Source organism: Guillardia theta, assembly GCF_000315625.1.
Source record: "Guillardia theta CCMP2712 unplaced genomic scaffold GUITHscaffold_9, whole genome shotgun sequence".
NCBI lineage: Eukaryota > Cryptophyceae > Pyrenomonadales > Geminigeraceae > Guillardia > Guillardia theta.
In genome coordinates this window covers 435097-462432 of record NW_005434665.1, presented here as the reverse complement: position 1 = coordinate 462432, position 27336 = coordinate 435097, and the positions used below count along the sequence as shown (strand labels likewise).

The following is a 27336-nucleotide window of genomic DNA, read 5'->3' as shown; positions in this document are numbered from 1 at the left end:
ACATACTAGTCACGGATCGCATGATGTTACTTGTCGAGTCTTTTGGATGTTATTAAATGGAATTTCTGGGTGAAATTGAAAATCCGACGGAATGTTTTATTGTCAGAGAAATTCCACAGTGGATGTGTTTACAGAACCATTCCTGATCTTACTCCTCAAAGTCAGTTTCGAAGTCGTCGGCTGAGCTCACAGGTTTGTTGTTCGACAGAGAAACTTTCGACACCTCGTTTCCTACAGCCTTGCTTGATGCACCACCCTGCTTGCTACGCTTGTCTTTCCTGTACTGCCAAGGCTCTTGAAACGAACCTTTCCATACTCCGCGCTTCCCAGACTTGGCGTGCTCTTCATTTTTCACGTACACTTTCGAGTACTGCTGATAGGCAAGAGCCTCACCTTGTTCGACGAGGTTCTCGTTGATCTGCACCCCGGTCTTCTCGTCAAAACAGATTCCAAGCACCCTTGAGTACATGTCGCGCTTCTCGGCGACGCACTTGACGAGGTCGTTCTTGATCAGGTCCTGCAGGTAGGTCTTCGACTGAAGGCCGCAGGCATACGGGAACCCCTTCTCATCCTTGCACATCTGACGAGATTCTGGCGCATCGATGCCGAGCAATCTCACTCGGTCTTTCTGGCCAGTCCCAGTCTGGAACACCAAGGTATCTCCGTCAACCACCCTCGGGGTTCCTTCCAGCACGATCGAGACTTTTGCTGCAGACAAGGGCGTGCTGGTCAAATCTGGCAAACTCGCTGCTACGGAAGGAAAATTCCCACCAAGCGTTATCCCCAGTGCCAGCAAACCAGACACAGCAAGGTGCTTGGCGTCCAGTCCCTCGTCCTTTGCGAGCATCTCCATCCTGCAAGCAGCGCTTCTCTGCTGCTTCCTGTTCAGTTGCATGACGCTGGTGGAGAAGGAGGCGCTGCCGTTTAGCATCGCCGCCATCACAAGCAGCCATAGGGCTCCCCGACAGGCGGCCATTACAGCGTATTGCTAGGTGCGAAACCTCGACAGGGAATTTATTTTGTGGGGGGTTTAATTGTAGGGGTACTTTGATATCTGATCATATATGAGAATGGGGGTAGGGGTCAAAGCAATACCCCTACTCCAGCCAGTCTGGTGTAGACGGTGAACAGCAGAAAATCGGAGGGAGGAGGGAGGGAGGGAGGAGAAGAGGGAGGGAGGAGAAGAGAGGTGGGGGGGAAGGAATAGGAAGAGCAAGATGGTTCAGGGTACTGCATGACAGGACAGGGTCGAAGAGCAGGGTCAGCGGAAGAGGAGGGAGGAAGAAATGGAACAGGAACTGTTGAGCGAGTGGGGCTTGAACGCGGGGCAGGGCTGAAGCTACAGAGAGCAGGAGCAGGGGGAGGAGCAGGAGAAAGAGGTGAAAGAGGAGCAGGAGTTTTGGGAGCGGGGTGGGCTGGAGGAGGGTGAGAGGAAGGGTTGAACGACTCTATTGCCTTACCCTCATCTCCTGCTCTCACTGAGTTTGTGCTTGTCGCAGGGAGGGCAGAGGCGACAGGTCGCACGATGAGCATGGCGAGCATTCAACATCACTGCTGATGCTCCCTCGTGAGCAGCAGTGCGATGTCTTCAGATCCCCATCAGCTCGGGCTGTGCATGCCATCATGGGGTCACCCTTGTACTGGTTGAGCCTCCTTGCGCTCGTTGCTTCCTCCACCTCCCAGAGGCCCCCGGGCATCGACGTACTTCCCTCTGCCAAGTGCGCCAACAACGGATACCGCGATAGCTGCGGAATATGCAACGGAGACGGAGGAAGCTGCGCGACTTTGGCCACGGTGATAGATGGTGGATGGTGCTGTGAACAATGAAGATGGTGACGTTGATTGTGGGATGATGGTGATGGTGATGGTGATGGTGATGGTGGTGGTGATGGTGATGGTGGGGATGGTGATGGTGATGGTGATGATGGTGATGATGATGATGATGATGATGATGATGATGATGATGATGATGATGATGATGATGATGATGTTAATGATGATGGTGATGGTGGTGGTGGTGGTGGTGGTGATGATGATGATGTTGATGAGGCGAAGGAGGATGGAAGCGAACAAGCAAGACGCTGATGATAGGCAGGTTTTCTTCGTTTTGCTTCTTCTCATGATCATCGGAACGTGTGGCATATGGGCAAGGCTGTGGTACCACAAGGAAATCTTCGACAGCATCGTGCACGGGGACGATCGCGATCGCGAATCGACGAATCCTGAAGAGGAGTCTTAGAAGGAGAACCTCTTAGACAGGCGACGAGTCGCTGAGGGGGTGAAGAGCAGGAGACGTGTAACGTTACAAAGGGTTTACTTTAAGTTAGTGAAGTCCCTGATTGACAAGTTACTCATTCCCGCCGACGGTGGCGACAGGGGGCAGATGAGCAGCAAGCAGGGAAGGGTTGATGGTGACGCTCTTGGTGCAGTGATGAGTCTTGTAGATGCCGACCAACCTGTCCGCCAGCTCGAACATGTTGTTGCGAAGAGAGATGATAATGAACTGGGCGTCTTGTGTCCGTTCCTTGATGTAGTTGGCAACGATGCTGACGTTCTTGAAGTCGAGAGCCGCGTCGATCTCATCCATGACGTACAGCGGGGTTGGCTTGTAGTGATGCAGGGCAAAGACCAGAGAGAGCGAGGAGAGCGTCTTCTCGCCTCCGGAGAGGTTGGAGATGTTCTTCCAGGACTTCTTGGGAGGCCTGACGCTGAAGACGATGCCCTCCGAGAAAGGATCGAGGGAGTCCACAAGCTCGAGCTCGGCATCGCCACCCAGCGTGATCATTTGGTACATCTCCTTGAGTCGCATGGAGATGATACTGAAGCCCGTCATGAACTCGTCCAGCCTCTGCTTCCTCAGGTTGTCATGCGTCCCTCGCATCGCGTCTCTCTTCTCCGTCACAGCATCAAGCTCCGCCTGCCGCTCCTTGAACTCTGCGTCTTTCTTGCGCCATTCTGCAATGGCCCCCATGTTAGGGTTCATGCGCTGAAGAACTTCCTCGATGGTCGTGATCTCATACTTGAGATTCTTCATGTTGAACTTGGCAAGTGACTCAGCGGTCAAATCCCAGACCTTCTTCGCGTCTTCGCTCACGTCCTTCTCCTCGTCCTCCTCCATCTCCTCCACGTTCGATGCCTTCGCCTCCTCCATCTCCTCAAACTCTTGCTCATACTCCTCACGCAAGGCCTCCAGCTTGGAAGTCCAGTGCTTTGACCTCTCCGACACTTCCTTGAGAGCCTTCTCAGCGTCCTGAAGCTCATTCTCGATGTCGACTTGAGCAGCCCGAAGCTTTGCCAAAGCAGACTTGACCTTATCGTAGTCTTTCTCGATCCCAGTCATGTGCTCCTTCTTCTGGTCCAGCATCTCCTGAGTCTTCTGGTAGACCTCCATCACTTTCATCGCTGCCTCCTCAATGCCCTTGTACTCCTCCTTGAGCGCCTTCAGCTCCTCCACAGCCGCGTCAGCATCTTCCTCTGCAGACTTGGCAGCAGCCTCGGACTTCTCGATGGTCTTGGCCAGCGACTTCAAGGAAACCTTTCCCTTGTTAATGGACGAGTTCGCTTCTTCGAGGGCCGCAGTCATGCCTTCCACCTTCTTCTTCTGCATCTTCAACTTCTCGCCTCCGGCATTCATGATCTCATCCTGGATCGCCTTGCACTTCTCCTCTGCAGCGTCCGACTTCTTCTTCGCCTTCTGCAGGGCGTCCTCGTTCTGAGACAGCGCCTTGCTCAGTTCCTTGACCTTCTTTGCATCTTCAGGGTTGGACTTGGCCTCGGCCTTGTAGACCTCCATGTTGGCCTTGGTCTCGGCCTCCTCCTTTGACAGCTCAGAGAGTTCCAGCTCGAGTTTCTCCACGTCGGCCTGTAACTGCCTCAACTCCTTGTTCATGGTCTCAAGGCTCTTCTCGAGCAGCTGCTGGCGAGTCCTCAAGCTGGTCAGTTCGTCGCTCTCCTTTGCCAGCTTCTTCTCGAGGCTTTCAATCTCTTTGGCGGAGAGAGCATCAGGATCGCTCTGGACCGACGACATGCCTCCCTTTGCAACCTTGGCTCCTCCTCCGGACATAGTTCCCGAAGTGTCGATCAAAGCTCCTTCCAGCGTCACCACACGGAACTTGGCTCCTCCAGTGGAGCTCTTTCCCTGGTAGGCGATCTGCATAGCCTCATCCAGATCAGAGGCTACCAGCGTGTCACGGAGGGCAAAGTAGAAGGCGGGCAGAAACTTCTCCTCACGAGGCTGCACCAGATCGAAGAGCCTTGCTGCAGGAAAGGCATCAGCGTTCTTCCTCATCTTGTCGGCCAGGTGGTTCTGCTTGTCGAGCATGATGAAAGTGGATACTCCAGCGCCAGTTGACCTCAACAGGTCGCAGCATCTCTGCGCGACAGCAGTGTTCTCGACGAGGATGTGATTCAAAGCACCGCAGGCCGTCGAGATAGCAACATCATACTTCGCGTCAATGGATCCGAGGTCTCCCAGTCTGCCGTAAATGCCGGCAATCTTTCCAGACTTCTTGGCTTCCATGAGGACCTTGAGGACGGTACTCTGAGACGAAGAGGCTTTCTGGGCAGATTTCGAATCTTCAAGCTTAGTGCGAGCAGAGCGAACAGACTCCCTGAGGGATTTCTCGCGCTCTTCCAGAGAGCCAAGTTCCTCCTGAGCTTCTTCGATCGATTTCTTGGTCTTGGAGATGGCTGCTTGCTTGGACTTGAGGTTATTCTGCTTCTCCTTGCGTTTGGGCTCAGCCTCCTTGAGGCGCTGCTCAGCCTCCATCAGGGCCTGCTTGGCTTTCTTCTCTTTGCTTTCAAGAAGCTCAATCTCGGCTCTAACAATGTCCACGGAGCTCTGCGCCTCATTTGTCATTTGCATCCAGGGAGTCAGCTCCTCCTGAGCCTTGGCAAGCTGAGCACGAAGAGCTTCGGTCTCTTCCTTGGTAGCTTCGTACAAGCCGTCCAAGATCTCTTGCTCGCCAGGAATCAAAGACTCCATTCTCTGAACAGTCTTTTCAGCCTCAACAATGGATTTCTCTTGCTTTGAAATGGACTCTTTTGCCTTTTCAGCCTTTTCTTTCTCCTTCACTGCAGTCTCTCTCAACTTCTTCTCTTTGGCTTTCAAGTGCTTGATGTCCTCTTTGTACTTGACATCCTTCCTTTCGAAAACAGAAAATTCCTCTTTGCTTTGTCGGAGCTCAGCCTCTAATTGCTCATAACCCTCCTTCTCCTTATTGTACTCGGTGGTCATCTCCTCAACGCGCTTCTGTGATTCTTCCAACTTGTCCTTCTCAGCTGCAATCTTCTCTTCAAGCTTTGTCTTCTTCTCCTGCTCCTTTACCTGCTGCTCATGGGCCTCTTGCAAGTGGATTTGGTACAGAACGGCTTTCTTGGAGATCAATTTCTTCTGTTGGTTAAGATACTCTTCAGCCTCCTCCTTCGCACTTCCCAAGTTGTCTCTATCCTTCTGGACAATCTTCAACTTGTTCACTTTCTGCCCCCTCTCCTCATTCAAGACATCAACCTCCTTTGCAGCTGACTCAATCGCCTCAATCAGCCTGTTTGAACCGATGATGTCCTCCAGGTACTCGAGCATTCCGGTCTCATGCTCATTGCGAGCTTTTGGGGGCATGAGAGATATCTGTTCCACCTCTCCTTGCAAGATCAAGAACCTGTTGTGATCCAGATCGATTCCCTTCTCTTTGAGGAGGCTTGTAACCTCCTTGTAGTTGCTCGAACGGCCATTGATGTAGTATTTGTTCGAATTGTCCGAGAAGGCCGCACGAGAGACTTCTAGTTCGCTGCCAGGGATGATGTCAAACTCGTCCGTTCCATTGTCTTCGTTCTTGATCTCAACAAAGTGGACGGAGACCTTGCAGCTCTGAAGGTTCATGTGACTCTCTGACTTATGGATGAGCTCCGAAACCTGCAACAAGGAACATAGAATTATATGCGACCAGAATATTTATGATCCATACCTTGTTCAATCGAAGCTGCTTAGCCCTCTTGCCGAAGACAAACAACATGGCGTCGATGACATTGCTCTTTCCACTTCCATTTGGTCCAACAACAGAAGAGAATTTCTGAATGACGAGGAGAAGGTTAGCATCGAGACGCACAAACCAGGACATAACATATCCACACCTTGTGGAAAGGACCAATCTCCTGGATTCCAGCATAGCTCTTGAAGTTCTCAAGAGTCATATGAGTGATGATCAGTCTCTTAGAAGTAGAACTTCCTGCGTTCTCTGCCCTCATGGCGTCTCCTCCCCCCTCTCCCTCGCTCTTCACAGCCATGGCGGTGAACCTCCCGTTGCTTAGATTCGAAATTCAAAAAAAGAACCCCTCCCTATCCCCTATAAATAATCCACCCACCCCTACCCCTTGAAATCGATTGATTCACCCCATCTAAATACTGTCCGTCCCACCCCCCACCCCAGGATTTTCATTCCTGTGTGTCTCTACCCCACTGGAAAGATCCCCGGCTTCAACCCTCAACACGACCGGTACTTTGATTCTAACCTCTACCCTTCTTGTTGTGGTGGAAGCGACCGGTACGGGGGAACATCTTTTAAAACCCTTTCCTATTATAAAACTTAACTACGTAAAAATCTGTACCTGCCTTTTTAAAACTTTTACTTCTTAGTATAAACATTATAAATGCTCCACAGATCGCATTTCTTCGAGAGATTTTATTTACGGTACACATTTTCAGTACAAGATAACCAGAGTTTAAAACTGTTCTCCACAGTACGAATATACGTCGCCACTCTGATTCATATTACAAATACCCCCACAAGCACTTTGTCAGTACAATCTTTATATCCACTTATAGGAACAATGCTGCGCCGCTTCTCCTCTGCGGCTGCGCGCTGCTCTATGGCATCAATGTCAAGATCCTCGCCGGCTCCTCTCACTTCGAGCATCCTCTCAAGGAGCTTGTCGTATACCCTCTCCCATAACGCCTCCAGGCATCAAGCCTATCCTACCGTCCCTCGCAATGAAGTAGGAACGCAGTGCCGTGCAATGAGCATGAGCGGAAAGGTCAAGACGCTGTCTCCAGTCCCACACGCGCGCGACAGACTTGTCCATATCACCTTCAGCAACAACCTCGGTATGCTAGCCCGCGTTTTTGCTCGGCGTCCCTGCTCCTTTTCGTTCAATTCTGATTGCCTTTTCAGGTGAACGATACAGAGTCGCTGCTTTTCATGGACAAACTTTGTATGAAGCTGCCGTCAAGCACAAAGTGCAACTGGGCGATCTTCTTACGTGCCATGTCATTCTCTCACCCGATACATACAATGCTTATCCCAAGCCGCTATCTGAGGAGTTGGAAATCTTGGAAGGTTTTCCAGAGCGGACACCAACTTCAAGGATGGCCTCATTTATTCAGTTAGATTCTAGCTTGCCAGAGCCTGTCGTTGCTCTTGGCAAGTTTCAAGAGACAGACATTCCTTGAACAGGTCTCTTGCAACGCCCAAGACAAGCTTCATCAACGAGTCCTAGTACTTTGGACAAGAGTACTAACAACATTTTTCAATACAATCACTGCAAAGCTGTAATGTTTTGTTTGCATGCTCGAAAGCTCCAATTCCCATCTCCTCTTGGTAGCATGGTTGATTTGAATGTTTGTTTGAGATGTTTCTTGTTCTATGCACCCTTCTGAAATTACAGCGATCGTCGCTAAGCCGGTTCTTGCTATCGCACAGGAACTACATACCTACAAGCGTGAACGAGTCAGTCCTGAAACCATGTGGAGGTCACTGCCTACCTCAGCTGCTTCTGCGCTCGAGCAAGCACTTGCGTCTCTAGCGGCCAGATCTTTGGTTGGCCAAGAATCTGACATGAACGTCACACCGAACATCACATCCTTCGTTGGTTTACCTTAGGTGTGATGGACAGCCGGCAAGGTTTGTCCAGGATGAAACCATAGGCACACTCTGTCTTCTCTTCGTCTGCATCAGGAGGGAACGACTCTCGGGAGACACAGTCCACAACATCCACACATCCAAGCAGGACGGAAGTTGGGTAGTGCTCGGGGAGCAGCATCTCGGGCTCGCGGAACCCTTGCAGCTGACGCAGCTCCTCGTACTGCTGAAGAACAGCGTCAACCTCGCTCTGCAACGGTCTCCGCTTGGTAGCTGCGATCCACAGGCGCCCCCGGTGAGAGGTCGACCATCCTCGTCCTTCCACCTTCTTGATCCCGTGAACTACCAAAGAAGCCCATGGTTGGTGCATTGAAAGGCAGACGCCTTGGTCGTCCGAGTGGTCCGTGACGATGTCACCGAGGCCCGTGTAGTTGGATGCCTCCTCATACTCGCTGCGCGTGTCGTCTGATTGATTCGGGTCATCACAGTAGTTCTCCATCTCCCTGATCGATTCAGGCACGTCCATGCTCATCAGAGCGGCTGGATCGTCCCTTTCATGCTGCAAGATATTCCCGCTCCTTGAAGACGACTCTTCCACCTTCATCTTGTCTTTGCTGGAAGGCTTGAAAATTTCTGTCAGCAGCTCGTAGATCTCCCGAGACCTTCCATAGAGATTGTCATTCTTGAGGGACACCGGGCCCTGTGGCCGACTGTACTGAGCCCCCAAGTACATGTCCTGCTGCAACGTCGGACCCATCAGATCGATCTTCGGGCCCTTCGGGGCTGCTCCAGCATGAGACAGAGAAGCCAATGGAGTGCTGGCAGCCTGAACTCCCTGCGATTCCGAGTCGATGCGAGCAGGACCTGAAGTGACGTCGGCGTCCATTGCCTCGTGCTGAATGTCTCCTTCGACAATCTTACGTCCTGCAAAATCTATCGAAAACATGACAGGATCTGAATTTCTCCCCTTGTTGAGACGATCCATGAAGGCTTTTTCTGCCCTCATTGCGCTTTCACGCTGATCCTTGGTTAGCCAGTGCGAAGAGCTATCGAAGAAATCAGCCTGGTCGTCGATTACTGTGGTACGTGCAGCTCTGTTCTGCTCAAAATCTATCAAACGATCACGGAGGTCCAGTGCACTCAGGAATGCTTCCGCTTCTCCTTCATTTCTCTCACGCAACTGTAAAAAAGGTTTTAATGAACTAAGCACCTTGGAAAGGACAAACAAACAAAACGGACAAGGCATACAAAGCAGAATCAGTTTTTGCAAAAAAACAAGATCAGAGCAGAATACCACAAGATTCGGATTAGCTAAACCCACCTGCAAATCAAGTTCGTCTATCTCATTCTCATTTCCTGCTCCCCTTCGGCGCTTTGCGAGAAGAGTCTGATTCACGGGGGTCCCATCCAGCATGCAGTCGCCATCAGCAATGTACACTTGTTCAGACCCACAGACTAGGCAGGGACCTTTTCCCTCCTGTTGGACTCTGAGTTTCAGCAAATCTGAAGTACGAGGTAAAGTCACCTACCTGGTTTGAAAGAATCTTTCCACAATCCATGCAGTTTCCAACTAGTTTGTATTCGTCGCCATTCCCCACCCATTTGCAAGGATGCCGTCCAGGAACTAAGAAAGCTTCACCTGAGATAGACGACAACATTTCTGCTCGTGCGGCGCTACAAACGAAAGGATTCAGTCTACCGGAAATGTTGCAACCATGTTACCGGCTGAGCTTCGGCTTTGATGGGGCACTATCCTTATTTCCGGAGCTGCTTGATTCACTAAAAGCTTGACCATTTCCGACAGCATTCTTGTTCTTCTTCTTTGACTTCTTTTCAACTGCCAGCCCTGCAAATTCGTTTTCATCTTCGCCTTTCTGGTAGGCTTTCATATTCGTGCTTTCCAATTCCACAGGATTCTTCGATGCCTCCTCTGTCTTTGGCTCAGGGGAGCATGACCGATTCAAATTCCTCTGCAATCTTGCTCTTGCGCTTTCCTCGTCTGCAGCTTTTTGTCCGGCTTTAGCGAACCAGTCAGAGCCATCGTTCCTGGTCGTTCGTCCGGATGAAGCCCGCTGCTTCTGATCGTCCCCTGCATCTCGTTGCGTATTCCTCTCCTCAGCGGATGCAGCAGGTCCTGCCTTGCTTTCAGATCGCTTCTTCGCCAGCTCTGACAAGAAGAGATCCGCATCTTTAGCTGAGTGGAAGATGGCATGAACGGTCTCTCTCAAAATGTTTTCATCCTGCCGCGAGTCAAGGTTAGGATGATAACCAAGGGATTCTCGAAGGGATGAGATGGGATCTGATTTGATTATCGGGATGGATCAAGATGCAGCTAGCGGTGGAATGACAATGAATAGCAGTCGGAACAACAGAAAGAGGACACAAACAGCTCTGAACCATGCGAACCAACCTCTAGTGGGGAGCAATGTACAAGCCAAAGCATGCGTCAAACAAACTCTTCGCATGTCAGGTCGAGAAGACAAGTGGAGCTCGGTTAGATGTGATGGAGGATCAACTGACCTCAAGGCTAAGGATGAAGTCGCAGACTTCTGCCGCCTCCGGTCCCCCCATCTCCTCCATCCTTCTTCGCGCCCATTCTTCCATGGCCGCCTTCCACTGAAACCACAAAATCGGACAGCAAAATCGGATAGGCAGCACTGTGAGGGTGCAGTAAAGTTTCTATAAATCTCTGGGACTCTGACAATAAAATATTGTCGGTCGCATTAAACAACCATTCACCTTGGGTGGTTGGATGTGAATAGATTGGTAGGGTGGTCAATGTACCCTTGAAAGTCCCAATAATAACAGTCAAGTAGGGGGTAGCGGAAGTATTGGGGAGGGTGCAGAATTCTAGGGGTAATGTTTAATGTGTATTGGGTGAATGGGGTGGGTGGTTTTCGGTACTCATTGGGGTATTTCATGGGGAGAGTGTGGGTGGGGTGGTCGTGAACTGTTTGCGGAAAGATTTGCGTGGCGAGTGTTCGCATGGGGAAAGTCATGAGGGAATGAGAAAGTTCAAAGGAGAGGAGAGGAGAGGAGAGGAGAGGAGAGGAGAGGAGAGGAGGAGAGGAGAGGAGAGGAGGAGGAAGGTAGTTGTATACAAGAAGATTAGGTGACCAACAAACATTTTTAGTAGCAAGGAATCATTATTTCTTACTGCTGTCATGGACCCTGATCCAAACTGTACAAGAGCATGACGGATAGCTCGATCGGAACAAAGGTGGAATCAAACCGGATGCGGAAGATGAAACATGCTCTATAGTAGTTGAAGGATTGCGAAAACGCGCAACCATGAACGTGCGGAGCGGGGTTGTGGTGGTTGCGGTGATGGAGCTGCTGACACTGATATCACTGCTGTATTATTCGAACGAGTTACATAACCTGCAAAGCAAACGTGCAAACCTCATTCAAACAGAGGAGGAGATCAGGCGGTCCATTCTGAATTCGGAAGTCATGAAGGTGGAAGGAGCTGTGGCTCAGAAGGCTTCCAAAAAGGATCCTGCTGCTCAGCAACCTGCGAGAAACTATCCTTCAGTCGCGAGCATGGCTGCTCGAGCTCCTTCGATCAGGGGAAACGATTACCTGTACGGAGAGGGGGCACCGCTTCAATCGAAATCGTCGGCTGAAGGCTCTTCAGCAGCTGCCGACAGGAAGATCGATGACTCGGCGATAGCGTTCCGGCACAACCAGATCCTTTCAGCTCCGAATCTCAACATGAGACTGCTGGGGAACACGACAAGGCTGATCTCGCAGAGGCCTACGCAGGAATACTTTCACTTCGAGCAGGACCTGAAGCGTGTGCAAGCTGCCAATCTCAAGCCTCTTGAGAAGCAACTCACCCTGGACCCGGACAAGCTGGAGAACCTGCTCAAAGACAAAGTTGCGTTGCCAGCGGCAGCGGCAGCGGAAGACTGGGAGGTGTGGTGGCATGATGGTAAAGTGAATGTCCAGAAATTCGTACATCGAGCTTCGGCAGAAGCTGTTTTCTTCTCTTTCAATCAGGATGTTGCCAGACGTTTGATGTATCAAGGTAGAGGTAAGAAAAATTCACTATTCTTAAGACACTTGCTTAAGCTGTTTATCGTAGAGGTGAAGAGATTTGTGTGGAATAATGATCCATGGCCGATTGAGTGGAACCCTATTCCTGCTAAGGATGCTGCAGTAGAGAAGAAGGTACGTGTTACATGAAAGCTATCTTACATCAGATAGGTGTTCGAACAAGCTCACTAACCACTGCAGGAGATCTTCAATGTGCCGGCAAAAGCGAGTGGTAGTCCGGATGCTGCTGGTGAGGAAACTCAATGGGACTGAGCAAACGAGTGATGAGTTCCACCAGCTTGGGGTCTTGATCGCTACAAGGGGATGGGAAGCTCGATTTCAAGCTCCGGTGCACAAGCAGTGCAGGCTAAGCAAGAAGAACTTCGTAAGGAAAATTTGCAGCAACCAGGGCTGCTTCCTTCCATTAGCCTTGCTGGAAATTCAATTGGAGGGCAAGAATCATCAAACAAGATGTCACCATATTCTTCATTCTCGCCGTCCTCCCTCTCCCCATCCTCCCTCTCTCCATCCTCCCTCTCTCCATCCTCCCTCTCTCCCTCTTCTTTATCCTCCTCGTCCTCCTCGTCCTCCTCCTCCGATCTCCGGGTGATTGGCCAGGATAATGCTGTTGGAAACCAGATGCAGGGAGGGGCCTCAGGTCGGCTTCATGTTGTCTCATCGAGTGGGTGCTGACCTGCACCTGCAGAGTCAGGAGGGAAAATGCGACAAGTAGGAAAGCGACCCGACGAAGCTGCGATCAGCAAGGTCTAGCAGTAGCTACCTACGAAGCTATCAAGTGACGCCTCGGCCCCGCAGATGTCTCGGGTTCCACGGGAGCAGTTCATTGGGGAGATGGACGTGAGGACTGGAGGAGGGATAATGTCAGGAGACGATATCTCCATCAGCACCCATCTCACCGTGGATCGACTTGGTATCGTCATTTCAGTTCTCTCGTCTGTTCTCTGATGTTTCTGTAAGATCGTCTGCAAAGTTACTTCAGGCGATGGGCAGGGCCGATGGTCGATGATGATGCTCCGATTGGGAAGCAATGACTGGTCTACAGGTTGCCTGTATCTATATTCGGAACAAGCTGGAAGAGAAGGAGCTTGTCGATCGATTTGTGAAGGCTCTTGACGTCGAGGGAAGGAAGAACTATCACTTGATATTGGCCAATGTGATCTTTGCTCCCTGCATTTGGTTCCCTCACTGACTCTCCTTGCTTCAAGGCAAGGGATGCCACCACGTACCCGGCAAATATTCTCAGAAACTTGGCCTTGGAAACTGTCAAGGTTTGTCAGAGGGGTTGGACCCCTATCCCTTCTTGCCGTGACTGGACTGTTGCAGTCTACTTTTGTTTTCCTCCTCGACATCGACCTTATCCCTGACCCGGGATTCTACAAGTCGCTGCAATCTCAGGTTTCATCTCCTGTCCTCGCCGCCAGCAGTTGATAGCATGCAAGATCAACGTCCTTCGGGTGATGTCCAAGAACCATGTCTTCACGATCCCTGCCTTCCAGGGTGTTGGGGCAGCAGCCTCTACGGTGTGGCATGCAGATTGCCGCTTCCTCGCGACCTCTTCACTTTTGTTGACGCCGGGGAGCAGGAGACTCAGTTTCCTGTGGACAAGGACGATCTGATGACGCTGCTACGAGCTGCCAAGATAAAGCCAATTCTTTCAGGAAAGGATGAGTTCTGGCCAGCGTTCAGGTGAGGAGGAGGATTGAGCAGTCACGTAGTTATGGAAACTGGTGCAGCTGCCTCAACTACGATGCCTGGTACAATGCCACCCAGTCCTATCTCGCAGACTACCGCTGGCCGTGCGAGCCTTACCTGCTAGGGGCTACTTCCTCGGTACCTCTGAGAGAGCTTGCTGAATCAGTGCGGGGAGCTGAGCTCGCTTGCTCATGGCAGATGCCGTTCTTCGACGAGAGATTCATCCACTACGGCAACGACAAGGCCCAGGTGACGTTTTGCAGTGCGATTCTCGCGTCTGATTCCTGCCCCAGCACGTGCTCAGCCTCTTCTACAAGCAGTTCAAGTTCGCCGTCCTGCCGTTCCACTTCCTGGTGCATTGGACCCACGAGCTGTCGGGGTGGGCCAACCAGCAGAAGAGGAACGCTCACTTTGGGGAGGTTGAACTCCCTCCCTTTTGCCTTCATGCCTCACCTCCTATTTGTAGGTGATGGAACTGACTGAGCAGTTCAAGTTCGAGTCTGGCACGCAGGTATCCCTTGTTGCTTCCAGCGTACCCCACACCCTCATCACTCCTCTCATCTCGTCTGCTCCTCCTCTGCGCCAATCTTCAAGTTTCCTCCTCCTTTGCTTCGTTTCCTGTCTCCTTCCTGCCCTTTGTTGCCTCTTCTTCTTCTTGGCTGAGATGAAGTATGCTAGGCCGGTGTCAACTGGCATACCGGGATCAGGTTCTCCCCTGGGACGTACAGGGTCAAGGACGGCAAGCGCATCGTGTGGAACGGGGAAGCATGGATCGACGAGTCGACAGGGAAGCCGACAGATCCGCTAGCTTAACGCTGTAGCTGGGCACCAGGCCTAGCAGACGGCGAATAGAAACTTACGAATGACCACATAAATCAAGTTCAGTGATCATGGCTGGCATCGTGACTGTCCAGGCTGCCCTTTTCAACTCCTGCCCAGCACAAATTTCTTTGATTTTGCCACCGGTGGCATACGGTGTCACAGTGTTCTATGGATTCACTCAGGCTGGCAGCAAAGAAATCATCTCTCGCGCCGGGGCCGGTTGGCTATTGGCACGAAATGATTCTGCGCGATAGAGGCGGACCCCAGCAACTTGACAGTGAGAGTTATTATTGCAGGCCGCCTCGCGGGTTGCCGACCCGGTGGCCCGCCCGGACTACAGTGGGGCCCGGTCCCCGGGCCCGTCACCCAGGCTTGTCTCCCAAGTTCGACCAGGCCCCCCTCAGTTGCATTTCCAGCCCGGAAGGTGCATCGCTGCCGCGTATGTTGTGGTTGTGTGCGGAGCTGAGGTGAAGAGCGCGATGGAGAGCGAGAGGACGGAGGGCTAAGCAAACGGTTGCTGAGGACAGCAGGTTCGAACGTGCGCTCGAAGGAGGTAAAGGGTTCTCATCCTCCTTGATCTAGTTTGAGGCTCGTTGGTTTCCGGATATCCTGTTCGACAGTGGAAGTTCTTTCCTTGCATGCTGGATTAGGTGAAAGAAATTCGGGTCAACCAAACCAATGTTGAAGAAATCACATAAGTCAATGACGAACCTTGGAGTGTGTCGACTGATATTTTATGGTAAGCAAGGCTCGCAGCTCTGAAACGATCGCTGATTCTTACCACAGCGTCGCTTTCTGCCATCTTTGTGAATGATGCTTTCAGCATACACTTGAGATCGTTTCATGTAACGAGGGCGTTGACATTACGCGGGGCCGGAAGTGACGTCTACAAGAGTGAAAAGTGGATGTTGCACGAATGGAAGGAGGGAGAATACGAACGTAGCGACGAAGAGAACTTTGTGGAACCAGCAAAGGAGAAGCAAGACACTTTCAGCTGGGACTCCAGTGATTCTGATGAGTTCATCAATACGACTAAGTCCAAGGCTGAAGAAGAAGAAAAGAAAGAGCTTCAAGAGGCCCTCCAGAGCCTGGCATTAAACAGGAGCATGACCGGCGAAAGTACCAATTATTCACAGACCATGACCAACTTCGGTTGGGCCTCCTCTTGACCCTCCTTTGACCTGCAATGTTTGACTGCGCTGTCGTTGACAGGGATCAGCAAGGAGTACCTGGAGAGCGTAGTGGTGAGGGGCCCGAGCAAGCAAGCGACTCATAGTGCTTTGTTGGACCGTTTGCTGCAAGAAACCGAGAAACCTCAATGGGCAAGTGCGCAACCACCTCGCCCTCGTCTGATGTCTTTTCCAGGCGATTCATGAGGAGGAGAGGAGAAAGAACGGAACCTACCGGGCAATGGCCCCCATCCCAGGAACGGCCGTACCGTGAGCAGCACTTGTTCGGTTCGTTTCCCCCACTAATTTTCTTGTCTTGCATCTACTCCCTCCTCCTGTTCCTCCCTCCTCCTGTCCTCCTCTGTTTCTCTGCTCTCCTCTCGCTTCCTTCTCCATGCTCATGGTACCAGCTATGTGCAACCCACGGGCCTGTGGAGGCCAGGAATGGACCCTGACGACCCCCAGTTTGCCTCCGCTGGACCGGTTCACCATCAGCTGCATCGAAACGCTATAGTGATGGGAGTATGGCAGGCTGTCTGTGGGTACTCGGAAGCAGCTACTTCAGGGTTTGGCTCCCGGGTGCGCATGCTTCACTTGACACGCCTGCAGGTTTGCCCCTCACAACTACAAGTCGTGGGTTCCCGATGCATCCCATAACTACCCGAAGGTGAGCAAATGCCTGTCCAACAGCATGTTCCTTGTGACGCTGTCTTTTGCCAGGTTTGGAAGGATGATGGCGAACTGAAGCCCTTTGCTGAGAGGATGATTTCTAATGCGTCAGACCCAGAGCAAGCATGCCTCTATGATAGATGCGGCGGTGTCAACTACTGGGAGTAAAGAAAGAACTGTACCAGACAACTATATCGTTGCATACACCTTCGTAAGAGTGAGTCTGCACTTGTGTTCTGGAGCGGATGGCATGTATCCAGCCAGTTTAACAGATAAATGCAAATAGTGAACACAGAGGTATACATTAGTTTTTGCACATCACTTCACATCATGCATTTCTCAGTGAATGTTATTCATTTTTAACGAATAAAATGAGAGATAGCTACAATTGCAGAAAGACAACTGTCACTGCTTAGAACCATTCACCGAAGTAGAGGGGACGCTGCTCGTGGTGGAGGTACTCCATGCGCCACATCCAGAGCTGGGAGGTCTGCTGCTTGGTCTGGGAGAACATTTCTGCAGGAAAATGTCAGTAATGCTATCTTACAGTGATGGACAACGTAGATTTCAAACAACACTGAAATCAAACAACACTGAACCATGACATATGCATAAAACACAGTGAAGTTCACCTCCATCAACTCTAAAATCTATGAGCCGCAATAACATAGAGCATATCAAGATCATTCAATGATGTTGCTTTGTTCTTCTCAACCCCAAAGTACGTCTCCATGCATCAACACATCCTGCAGCGTCCATGCTCACCGGTCGGGCCGCGTTGAGCTTTGCCTGTTGGCTGTTCTTTTTATACCCTCAAACCCTACCCTACCCGGAACAGCAACCTTACAACCATCACCCACTCTTTATGCATAATACCCGTCACTTATTAGAGATATTGGACCTCATAAATACGGGTTATTGCAAGAAATACCCCATCTTTTGTACCCCTACCCCCTTGGTTCCCCTCGTCAGAATGGCTCTTCGCACTGCCTCTTCGCAGTTCCTCAGGAGTCATCGGACTTTGACCTCATCCCCGCTTGTACCCGTTATGTACCCCCTCCTTCCCCACTACCCCCCATATGATCATTTATTCACCCTACTCTCGTAAATGGTGGCGATCACCCCACCTTCTAGGCCCGAAACTACCCCACCATTTGTGAGATTCGACCGGTGCGAACATCCGCGCCGGCCCGGGACCGTCACTCTGACCGTCACTGGCAACTTGGGAGTACTGCCGGTTGAGTAAACGGCCGGTTGGTCCGACTACAGTGCGGCCCGGCCCTGAGCGGCTGTCCGAGCGGCCCGGGGCTTGATGCCAAGTCACAAGTTCTATGGAGAGTAAAAGCGGCCCACTGCCTATGATCCGGGCTGCGCGCCGGCCCGCCGGCCCGGCCGGCAGCGGCCCGCCGCCGTGTCGTCGGCCGCGTGCGGCCTCACTGGGCGGCCAGACTCTGAGAGACTTGAAGCGCCGCCGCCTCAGGCCGAGCAATGACATGCAGCCATTAAGCAACTGATAAAGCGTAGTTCATTGAAGGGTTGCCAATCGTGAAGCTCCAGAAAGAATTTATGAAGAATTAATTCTCAACTATCTTAACTACTTGACACCCACGCGTTGAAAATTCTCTTGCAGTATTCGGAAGAACGCGTCATATATCAACTTGGAATGAGACTTGCCGGAGATCTGGTAAGAATGGACAAACTCAGGGTACGCGAGGTCGACCACGCTGCTTTGACATCCCAGAGACGCAGCACCTTCCATGTCGCATGGGGTATCTTGAATCACCTTGTAGCTGCCTTGTAACGGAGAATCAAAAATCTTGACCACACAGCCATCCCGGGAGTTCAGTACGGTAGGACCGTTGTCGAGAGTGTTGCACCACCACATTGCAACACGTGAGTTAACATGGCAAGCGTACGCTCCTGCACACATGTTGTTTCGAATCATGCAGCTCACCATCTCAGCAAGTCCACCAGAGCGAACTGAAATGCCAAAGCTGCCATTCCCTTCCAAAGAACATTGTACCAGCGCTACTTTTGATCCCTCGTCTTGAGCAACCACGCCGGATTGGACGTTGTCGCTGAGAAAGCATTCGACAGCTTCGATACTTCCCTGCCCTCTCGCACCTGCACCTATCCGACCATTCCTGTTCGAAATGCATTTGTGCATCGAAATCACTGAATTTCCATCCCTTGCAACCACCCCAACTCTCCTGTTCGCAATGACGCTGCATTCCACAGCACGCAACACACCACCATCGATCGCACTGATTCCTGTTGCTCCGTTCTCAGAAGCCTCGCTCTTCAATAGAGTGACCTTTGAGCCTGCATGCCAAGCCCCAATACCAACCCTTTCGTTGTGTTTTAAAGTGCAACCAACGGCTTCGACATGCCCTCCAACTATCGCAGCAACACCAATGCGACCATTTGAGCTGGCATTGCAATTTCTTAGGGCTACGGCAGACCCGGCATCCTTCGCCACCACACCTGCCTGCTGATTCTTGTCCAGCACCGTATCTGCTGCCTGTGCAAGACCGCCCTCACTACAACCGACTCCATACAGTCCGTTTGAGTTTGCTGCACAATTCTTCAAAGTGATTACAGAGCTTTCCCCAGACACATACACCCCAAATTGTTGATTCGAATTGAAAGCACAATCTGTTGCTACAACGTTACTTCCGACTCTTGATGCAAGTCCGGTGCGACCATTCCTTCTTGCTGTACACCTGACCAGAACTACCCGCGACTCCGAATGCCATGCACCAATACCAAGTTGTAAATTGTTCTCGAAGAGGCAATCTGTTGCTTGGACAAACCCCCCATCACTGGATGACAGACCATAGCGCTCATTCTGGCTTGCTACACATTTCAATAAGGACACTGATGCGCCATAATTCAATGCACAGACCCCATACTGGTTCTCAACCATCTCACACTGGACACACTTTGCCTTGCCAGCTTCACGAATGCCAACACCAATCCGAAGATTTTTGTTTGCTTTGGATGAATTAAGCAGAACTGTTGAGCCCTGACCCTTTGAAACCACACCAACTTGGTTGCCCTGCATCGTGCAAAAGAATGCTTCCGCAGTCCCACCATCGCTTGCACCAAGTCCATGAGTAAGGTTCTCGCTCAAATCACTCTTGTGCAATGAAATGATTGACTCGTAGTTCGAAACACAAGCACCATACAGATTCCTTTGCATTTGGCAGCCTTGCACCATGGCTGATGCACCTTCCCTGACGCCGACACCGATTCTACTATTCCTGTTTATCTTGCAATCACGAAGGCTTACATGCGAACCGAAGCCTTTCGAAATTATTCCAACTTGATTGTTCGAAATCTCACAGTTCAAAGCCTTGAGCTGCCCCCCTGCCCCAACACCGATACCATAAGTACCATTGCCAGTGAATTCACTATCTTGTATCATCGACGAAGATCCTGAGTCGGTTGCAAGGACACCAAAATGTCTGTTGCCCGAAATCTTACACCTGTTCACGATTTCTGCAACCCCCCCCTGCGCGGATGCGATACCAACAAACCCACAGTTTGAAATCTCGCATTGATCAACTCGAACCACGCCACTCCTCAGAACACAGATTCCAATCCCAGTATCCGAGGTGATGCCACAGCGCTGTAGCAACAGCTTGCCCTCTGTAACCCAAATACACCTCTGCTTCAAGTCCGTGGTAGAAGGTCCATCGTGTCTGAAGATAAAGTCTACATCGCTGACGTGCACCTTAGCATCGGAACATGACACTCGCAGAAGCGGCCGACCCTGCAAGCTAGAGAACACTGTTTTCTCTCCTGACGCTTCAGGTGGCGCCAGACTCCGAATGATGAGACGAGTTGGCTCTTTGACCTCTGCCTCCGCCTCCAGCATGTGCAGACCGGGATCAACATAGATTTTGACCAAAGCTGCGCACTTCGCTGACCCACACGACAAAGCACTCCTGAGAGTTTTGTAATATCTTGTTGGACCAATCGTGAGCTCGCAGCATAGAATCATTTGCAGCACATTGCTGTTAAGAAGTCGTACAAAAGAGTTGTTTCCTGCTCTCGAATGCGTGCCAAGAGCAAACGCCAGCATTCTCTCGAGATCATCACTAAAACTGAAGTCAAACTCATCAAACGAGTCAAAACAATTGCGGAGGAGCGGAAACTGCTGGTCCTTCACACTAGGATCATCGCTTGCAAAGTCACTGACGTGAGCTGTTCCCACGTCCTCTACTTTAGTCGCCTGATCAAACGCAACATCTCTTTTGTGCGATTCCCATTCCACAGGAGATTGTGAGGCAGCCTGTTGTTCCGGAGATGAGGGTGACCGGTGGAAAAACGGCACTCGCTCCCCACTCTCTGCCGCCATCGGAAAAGACTCCTCTCCCTCATCTTCGTACATGGGCGAAGAGGAATACGATCCTTCAGAAGATGCCAGCTCCTCAGCTTGCTCCGTTCGCTGCTTCTTTGCAGGAGACATGATCGCAAAATACCCGCCGAGAGAACCTCGCCGCACAGATACGAGGCTGGAATGGAGAAGACGGGATATTGAAGGTCCAGCGGCGCAGGAGCAGGAGCAGGAGGAGGAGGAGGAGGAGGAGGAGGAGGAGGAGGAGGAGGAGGAGGAGGAGGAGCAAGGACAGGTATGCGAGTGCACGCAGGGCGGGAAGGGGGGACGGGGGCAGGGTAGGAAGGGGTTGGGGTACAGATGGAAGTCAATAGGGAGGATAGAAACGGGTAGGGTACGGATATTGAGAGACATGGTGGATATCACGATGAGGGGTGGGTCCAAAAGATGGATATCACACAAGAGGTGGTGGGGGTGTCTTGGAAGCACACGATCATACTAAGTGGGTGTCAAGGGGTGGGTGGTCATTTCGTGTGGTAAACAGCACGATACGCTGACATGAGAGGGTGCGGTACCAAGATTTTCCGAGGGTGGGGTGGACAGGGGTGTTTTTGCGTCGTTGAGGGTGGGGGTAGTCGTCAAACTTCCAAATGAGAGGTGATAAGTTAAAAAAATCGTGATTTTTCAAAGGTACGGGGTGGTAGTGGAATCTTGGTGATTAGGGTGGGGTATTTAGACTGATAAGTACGGGTAGACAAGGGGAAAGGGTCCGCAGGTAGGTACTTTTCATGGTAGGGCAATCGGAGCATCCGATGCCCTTGATTTCAAACATGTTTGGTACCCCTCCTGACGTTCATTGGGGACACAGCGTTGAAAGAACAATGGAGGTCAGATATTTCATAATTGAAGGAAGTACATGATTTGCCATATCATAGATCTATCGCCATTTGAAGGAGGTCTCTGTACAGCAAACATCAGGACAGAATGGGTGGGGTAGGTGTCTTCGGAGTCTCGGTAGAGGATTATAATGATCATATCTTGTGGTGCGTCAGCAAATCACGTCACTGTAGCATCAGTATTCGGAGAAAAGTCAGGTTTGTTCGCTGGAACAATTGAAACTATCATGAATAATTTGAAATAATTCCAAGACAAGAACAGGATTACTTGAGTAAAACTCATAGTACCGGAGGAAAATGTTTAAAATCGATTTTCTGTTTTCTGTACCTGGGTATCGAATATCTCCTTTTTCGGATTCATCCGCTTGTGACTACAGGGGTCAACCGAAACGTTCTGTTTCGGCCGCCTCCCGAAGAAGTTACCACCCCACTAATAACCTACGAGTTTGACGACCCCTGGGGTTGTCAGTCGAGCAGGAACCGGCCATTTCCGAAATATCGCCCGATGGCACGGCGCATTGCTTTTAGCACCATTGCCCGGAGGCTCCGTGCGGAGCCTATGTTCCGAGCCTATAAAACATGGGGGTGGTCAAAGGGAGATGAGGGGGTCCCTATCGGCGAGATTTTGAGTCATGGGCCTTCCGGGGCACATGCGCACATGAGCTCCAAAAAAGTGAGTATAAAATATATAAAGGTATAAAAGAAATGTACCTCCGGCCGGAAAATATCTTTTGCTCCGAGGCCCGTGGGTTGGAGGGCGGTGACTCGGGATTCTCCGTTGAATTATTACTCAAGTCAGGGGTCAGGACGATTGTTGGTCCTCGTACTGATCTTTAACTTAACTTTGAGTAAATCTAGTGGGGAATCGAGATTGGAAGGAAGACGTTTTGAAACGGCTTGTAACTGTTTTGGAGGGTAATTAAATAAGTGCGGTACAAGATTAGAGGTAGTAGGGGATAAATACACTATGCGGTACTGGCTCGTTGTACTGCAGCTTCATAATATTCCTGTTAGTTTTTAGGGCTCCTCAAATCTGCCATGGAGGCGGCTGAGCAGGAGGAGGTGCCGCATCTACATGTGATGGTCGCCCGCCTGCGCGAGGAGTTGTGTATAGAAGCGACGATGCCGATCATCGGGTTGATCGAGCATGGATATGCCCAGTGCTGCTGGAAGTACTCGCCGGAGGAAGGGATAGGTGACCCCGTCGCACGTTTGTATCGGACCATTGTGCCGTCGAATGTCCGTCGCAGAGACATGCAAGCCACCATCGACGCTGACAGGGGTCAGCAAGCGGGACTGGAAGGTCAGACCCACCAAAGCATCGCAAAGGATACGGATGATGATGACAGTTCGGACGTTTTAGTGTTGGACGAGGACCCGCCTTCCGGCACGGAGGTCTTGCAGAGGAGATACTCGGAGCAGCAGAGAAACCCGCTCGAGGAAGCGCAGCAGCGGGAGGAGAGTTCGACAGAAACGCTCGATCACGCTGCCTTCTTTCAGGGTCGCAAGTGGAAACGGAGGCCGGACTGCACCGCCTATATCAAGGAGATCAATATGAAGCATGGCAACAGGCAAGTGGCCAGCCACGTGACCGGCATGCACGGCATGCGGGGATACAACATCAGGTGTACCTCCCCAGAGTGTAAGTACTTCCTGCTGATCAGGAAGAAGCGGACTATGGATCCCGCCGATTCCTTCTTCTGGATCGATGCGAAGAGGAGCAACATGTGCCACGATGCGACAGTGTGCGAGTCGCGAGCCAAGGCCACTACCTCCTTCCTGTTGCAGAACAAGTCCTTCCGCTCCCTGGTGGAGACCATGGAGTCCGACGACGTGGGAGGAAGCGGCCGAGGTGACCGTCTGACTGCCAAGGAGCTGCAAGCTAAGCTGGAAACGGAGTACAACATTAGCGCTACCCTCGACGTGATCTACGACGCCCGCCAACAGATTGAGCTCGGTTCGTGGCAAGACTACAAGGACTCTTTCAAGGTGCTTCCATCCTGGATGTCGGAGTACGTCAAGCTCAACAAAGGCAGCGTGTTTGTCGCAGAGCCTCCCTTGCCCGAAGTTCCCGATGACTCCAAGGTTGTGTTCCGACGGACTTTCTTCGCCAACGGAACGGTACTCCACCTGGTCCAGCAGTGCGGGCTGCGGCTGCTCGGTCAGGTAACTGTGATGCTTGCTCCTCCTTCCTCTCGCCCCTGGTCGCTGACTCGACCTCCTAGAACTTCTGTACCTTCGGCCACCGCTGGTTCTCCGGAAGGGCCATGGTGATAGAAGCCTATCTGCCCGACGGAACAATCCTTCCAGCAGCTGTGGGCGTGTTTCCGAGCTGGAAGACTGAGGAAGAGATTGTAGAAGGCGGCACCACGGAGAACGCGTGCTTCATGTGGGAGGAGTTGAAACGATCGACGCTGGGCCCTTGGCTGGCCCCTAGCTCGGGGAGCCTGACAATCCTGACCGACAGGGGCTCTGGCATTCTAGAAGGGGTCGAGAAGTCGCTGCCGCATGCTGACGTCGTGTACTGCGGGCGCCATCTTCTGTCCAGCTTGCGGAGGCACTGTGAAGGTGAACCGAGTGAGGAGGGTGGTGTGGGAAGTGTGAAGCGTTTGTTGGAGTAGACTGCAAGGAGCCGCTGCTCCAATCGGGCATCACGTCCCAGGAGGCGCTCGTCCTAAGGGCTCAGGTGGATATACTGCTGCCGGCCGCTCCTTGGGCTGACAGTTGAGGCCCGGCAGGCCGCGAGGACTGTCAAGGACTTTCAAGATGCTCTCGACCTGCTCGCACAGCAGAACGGTAGTGCCGTGAAGTACATCCAGAGCATAGCTCCCATCCATTGGGTACGCTGCTCCGAATCCTCTCCCCTTCCTTGTCCACGTCCTTGTCCACGTCCTGACCCTCCTCCTCCTCCAGCACCACCACCACCACCACCACCTCCTCCTCTTCCTCCTCTTCCTCCTCTTCCTCCTCTTCCTCCTCTCCCCCGGTACTGTGACAAGTCTGACCGGGACGGCTGCTTCCAGGCCACGTACGCGTTGGCCAAGGTCCCAGTGACAGACGAGGAAGGGAGCTCGGTCACCATCAAGGCTGTGAGGACGTATGGGATCCGAAAGATTCATTTCACTGAGCGACAGGACCCGAGACTCCGGGCCGCCATGGGCAAGACCTCGCACCCCCTCAACTTCTTCCAGGCAATGGCGGAGGTTTGGATGAGCTCGCTGCAGAGGATCCATGAGCTGTACTCCAACATCCTGCTCAAGATGGAGGCGGGGGAGGAGGCGATCTTCGTCTCAGACGACATTGCCAAGGAGTACAGGGAGAACGAGAGGATCTATCCCAGGCTGCAGGTGGTCGGGAGTGCTTCCTGCCCCAAGTTAGTTCGCATCCGATCCACCATGGACGACGGCTCGTCAGAGACTTTCAACGTCAACCTGTCGGACAAGTTCTGCTCCTGCACGCACTGGCAGCTGACCACCAGGCCTTGCTCGCATGCCATTGCGGCGTTCCAACGGATGCGAGAGGAGCGCGGGGAGCGGGGGGGAGGGAAGTTGGTCCAGCAGCTCTACGACGAAGTCTGGTTGTGTCAGTCGCTGATCAAGGCAGTGGAGGATCCTGAGTCTCTTCTGGGGTACATTCCGAGCATGAAGGATGTTACAGTGCCCAGCAGAGGAGGCTACCACCACCCCAAGTACCAGGCTCGACGTACGCGGGCGCGTCCTGGCGAACCTCGGATCCGCATCCGAAAGAGGCGCAGTCAGGTAGTGGCAGATCTAGAAGAGGAGCAGTATGAAGGAAGGAGATTTAACAGGTGCAGCAAGTGCGGGTACGTGGGGCACAATGCTCGAACCTGCCCGTACGGTGGAGCGAAGGAGAAGGGAGAGAACCGAGAGGAGGAGGAGGAGGAGGAGGAGGAGGAGGAGGAGGAAGAGGAGGCTGCAGGACGGGCTCAAGAATCTCAGGGGAGGAAGCGAACGGCTGACTTGCTGGATGCGGATGGTGCTGTGGGTAGGGAGGCAGAGGGAATAGACAGGATGGGGTTGGTAGGAAGGGACTGGACGGCGGGAGCAGGAATGGACTGGGACTCTGGTGATTCTTCGAGTTGTCTGTTCCTGCAGGAGTGGGTGGGGAGCCTGAAGTATACGAGGGGGATGCTGGTAGCAGCATTGCAGGAGGGGGGACTGAAGAACAAGATCACGACCGTGGAGTTGAGAGAGGAGGACCTGAAGGGACTGCTGCCTGGCCGCTGGTTGAAGGACCAGATCATCGATGCTTACTTACAGCTGCTGATCTTGCGGGAGGGGAAGAGACCTGGAGCAACGGCTGCTGCTCCGGAATCGAGCGCCACGAGCGATGGACGAAGGGGGACATACTTCGCTTCGACGCACTTCTTCACCAAGTTGCTGCTCGGCAGGAATGCAGGAGAGGTGAGACAGGGAGGCGATCGTCTCGATGTCGTGATGTGCAAACGTGTCCTTGTTGTGAGACAAGACGCGCAGAACTCGACCAAGTTGCTGTGGGATGGCATGTGCTGACGCCCCGATCATGGCAGAAAGACACTGAGATCCACCGCGAGCTGAGGAGCTGCTTCGATCCTGCAACGTGGAGCCACTACCAACGGGTCGTCATCCCCGTCAACGTGACGTTTGACAAGAAGGCAGCGGAAGGGACGCACTGGAGCATGATAGTGGTCGACCTGGAGGCTCTGACGATAAGGTTGGTGGAACTCTCGGGGACGAACCCCCCCCCTCCCTCCCCTCCCTCCCTCCCTCCCTCCCTCCCTCCCTCACTCACTCACTCACTCCCTCCCTCCCTCCCTCCCTCACTGCCTCACTCCCTCCCTCACTCACTCCCTCCCTCACTCACTCGCAACTGATCGCGACCTCGTCAGGTTGTACGACTCGATGAACTTGACTCCTGCCTTGTGGCTGAGCGTCATGGAAGGCAAGGATGCCAGCATGCGAGTGCCGAGTTGACGCCTTTGCGGCAGCGTTTGTTCAGCACGAGTGGGACGCGCGGGGATGGAGCAGGGAGCTGTGGAAGAAGAACTACGTGGGGAACGAACAGGTACGTGCTGGTGGTGGTTCAAGAGACCAGGGAAGACTCTCTGAGCATGTGCTGGTCGCAGATACCCATGCAACAGGACAGCTGCTCTTGCGGGATCTTTGTTTGCGCCATGGCAGACTCGCTGGGAGCTGGGAGGGATTTGAACTCTTTCTTCCAAGATGACATCGACGAGATAAGATGTGCGATGGATAAGTTGCTGAGACGGATGTACTTCGTCAAGGATTGAAGGATGCGGAGGAGAAGGAGACTGAGAGGAGGAGGTGAAGTCTGAGACGGTGAAGGATGCAGGAGTAGAAGAAGGTGAAGACGGGTGAAGATAGGATGGTGCTGGCTAGATGCAAGGGGAAAGTAGAGACCCTGATGCAAAGAAGGTGGAAAAGGTAAAGTCGAAGGAGGGGGAGACGAGACGATCGGAAGAAGTTGAGAGATGTTTGCGTTTAGATGTCTTCCACAGATACACGGTATATCATGCCTGTAGATTGCTCGGTGATGTAAAGGAATTCACTGCCGCCAGCATGTCAGCGAGTGGAGCATGCGGAGCAAACGCTTCCTTCACCTCTCGTTCTCTTCCACTAGGAGGATTCCTGTCACCTCAGGGCCCGGCGTTCTCAGCTGATGGACAGGCTGCCGTCAGCGGTTCTTTCCGCGATGAGAGAGAGAGAAGAGAGGGCGAGCTGAACTTGAGAGGGAGAGGGGAGGAGGAGGAGGAGGAGGAGGAGGAGGAGGAGGAGGAGGAGGAGGAGGGAGGGAGGGTGGAGGGAGAAGGGAGA

General features: G+C 52.3%; 9 protein-coding genes across 9 annotated transcripts; 5 read left to right on the top strand and 4 right to left on the bottom strand.

Annotated features, from left to right (window-relative positions):
• Positions 1–83: 83 nt before the first annotated feature.
• GUITHDRAFT_150710 (hypothetical protein) lies at positions 84–976 on the bottom strand. Its single transcript, XM_005839102.1, has one exon. It carries the CDS (start codon positions 938–940, stop codon positions 149–151), a length of 792 nt encoding a protein of 263 aa, XP_005839159.1. The 5' UTR covers positions 941–976; the 3' UTR covers positions 84–148.
• An 825-nt stretch (positions 977–1801) lies between these two features.
• Positions 1802–2239, top strand: GUITHDRAFT_102080 (hypothetical protein; the record flags this gene model as incomplete). The annotated part of the gene is made up of 1 exon (XM_005839101.1): positions 1802–2239. The coding sequence occupies one exon, from the start codon at positions 1802–1804 to the stop codon at positions 2237–2239; it is 438 nt and encodes a 145-aa protein (XP_005839158.1).
• Positions 2240–2298: 59 nt separating this feature from the next.
• Smc4 (condensin subunit, structural maintenance of chromosome protein 4, SMC4) lies at positions 2299–6273 on the bottom strand. The gene is made up of 3 exons (XM_005839100.1): positions 6130–6273; positions 5964–6068; positions 2299–5911 (listed from the first exon to the last, which is right to left on the bottom strand). The coding sequence occupies exons 1-3, from the start codon at positions 6241–6243 to the stop codon at positions 2348–2350; spliced, it is 3783 nt and encodes a 1260-aa protein (XP_005839157.1). The 5' UTR covers positions 6244–6273; the 3' UTR covers positions 2299–2347.
• A 738-nt stretch (positions 6274–7011) lies between these two features.
• On the top strand, positions 7012–7444 carry GUITHDRAFT_102078 (hypothetical protein; the record flags this gene model as incomplete). Its single annotated transcript, XM_005839099.1, has 2 exons — positions 7012–7099; positions 7167–7444. The coding sequence occupies 2 exons, from the start codon at positions 7012–7014 to the stop codon at positions 7442–7444; spliced, it is 366 nt and encodes a 121-aa protein (XP_005839156.1).
• A 308-nt stretch (positions 7445–7752) lies between these two features.
• Positions 7753–10457, bottom strand: GUITHDRAFT_133897 (hypothetical protein; the record flags this gene model as incomplete). Its single annotated transcript, XM_005839098.1, has 6 exons — positions 7753–7824; positions 7870–9033; positions 9175–9330; positions 9383–9527; positions 9576–10093; positions 10374–10457. 6 exons carry the CDS (start codon positions 10455–10457, stop codon positions 7753–7755), a joined length of 2139 nt encoding a protein of 712 aa, XP_005839155.1.
• Positions 10458–11144: 687 nt separating this feature from the next.
• Positions 11145–14417, top strand: GUITHDRAFT_102076 (hypothetical protein; the record flags this gene model as incomplete). Its single annotated transcript, XM_005839097.1, has 17 exons — positions 11145–11889; positions 11941–12026; positions 12093–12141; positions 12190–12276; positions 12598–12656; positions 12708–12822; positions 12870–12910; positions 12955–13065; positions 13118–13180; positions 13236–13307; positions 13352–13432; positions 13495–13598; positions 13646–13742; positions 13803–13853; positions 13898–14023; positions 14071–14115; positions 14283–14417. The coding sequence occupies 17 exons, from the start codon at positions 11145–11147 to the stop codon at positions 14415–14417; spliced, it is 2067 nt and encodes a 688-aa protein (XP_005839154.1).
• Positions 14418–14840: 423 nt separating this feature from the next.
• GUITHDRAFT_150706 (hypothetical protein) lies at positions 14841–16449 on the top strand. Its single transcript, XM_005839096.1, has 8 exons — positions 14841–15165; positions 15213–15578; positions 15639–15748; positions 15792–15865; positions 16006–16078; positions 16127–16161; positions 16205–16262; positions 16316–16449. Exons 1-8 carry the CDS (start codon positions 15105–15107, stop codon positions 16430–16432), a joined length of 894 nt encoding a protein of 297 aa, XP_005839153.1. The 5' UTR covers positions 14841–15104; the 3' UTR covers positions 16433–16449.
• A 1409-nt stretch (positions 16450–17858) lies between these two features.
• Positions 17859–20738, bottom strand: GUITHDRAFT_133894 (hypothetical protein; the record flags this gene model as incomplete). The annotated part of the gene is made up of 1 exon (XM_005839095.1): positions 17859–20738. One exon carries the CDS (start codon positions 20736–20738, stop codon positions 17859–17861), a length of 2880 nt encoding a protein of 959 aa, XP_005839152.1.
• Positions 20739–22540: 1802 nt separating this feature from the next.
• On the top strand, positions 22541–26792 carry GUITHDRAFT_133893 (hypothetical protein; the record flags this gene model as incomplete). The annotated part of the gene is given in 9 exon segments (XM_005839094.1): positions 22541–23668; positions 23728–24070; positions 24124–24188; positions 24241–24342; positions 24526–25926; positions 26052–26215; positions 26391–26470; positions 26490–26566; positions 26643–26792. 9 exon segments carry the CDS (start codon positions 22541–22543, stop codon positions 26790–26792), a joined length of 3510 nt encoding a protein of 1169 aa, XP_005839151.1.
• Between the last annotated feature and the right edge of the window lie 544 nt (positions 26793–27336).

Bases quoted from the DNA above. Each gene is read 5' to 3' on its own strand.
- GUITHDRAFT_150710 (XM_005839102.1), bottom strand. From the start codon at position 940: ATGGCGGCGATGCTAAACGGCAGCGCCTCCTTCTCCACCAGCGTCATG.
- Smc4 (XM_005839100.1), bottom strand. From the start codon at position 6,243: ATGAGGGCAGAGAACGCAGGAAGTTCTACTTCTAAGAGACTGATCATC. The intron at 6,069-6,129 runs GTGTGGATATGT...CTCGTCATTCAG, and splicing joins AGATTGGTCCTTTCCACAAG to AAATTCTCTTCTGTTGTTGG. The intron at 5,912-5,963 runs GTATGGATCATA...TCCTTGTTGCAG, and splicing joins AGCAGCTTCGATTGAACAAG to GTTTCGGAGCTCATCCATAA.
- GUITHDRAFT_150706 (XM_005839096.1), top strand. From the start codon at position 15,105: ATGTTGAAGAAATCACATAAGTCAATGACGAACCTTGGAGTGTGTCGA. The intron at 16,079-16,126 runs GTTCACCATCAG...GGAGTATGGCAG, and splicing joins AGTTTGCCTCCGCTGGACCG to GCTGTCTGTGGGTACTCGGA. The intron at 16,162-16,204 runs GTTTGGCTCCCG...ACACGCCTGCAG, and splicing joins TCGGAAGCAGCTACTTCAGG to GTTTGCCCCTCACAACTACA.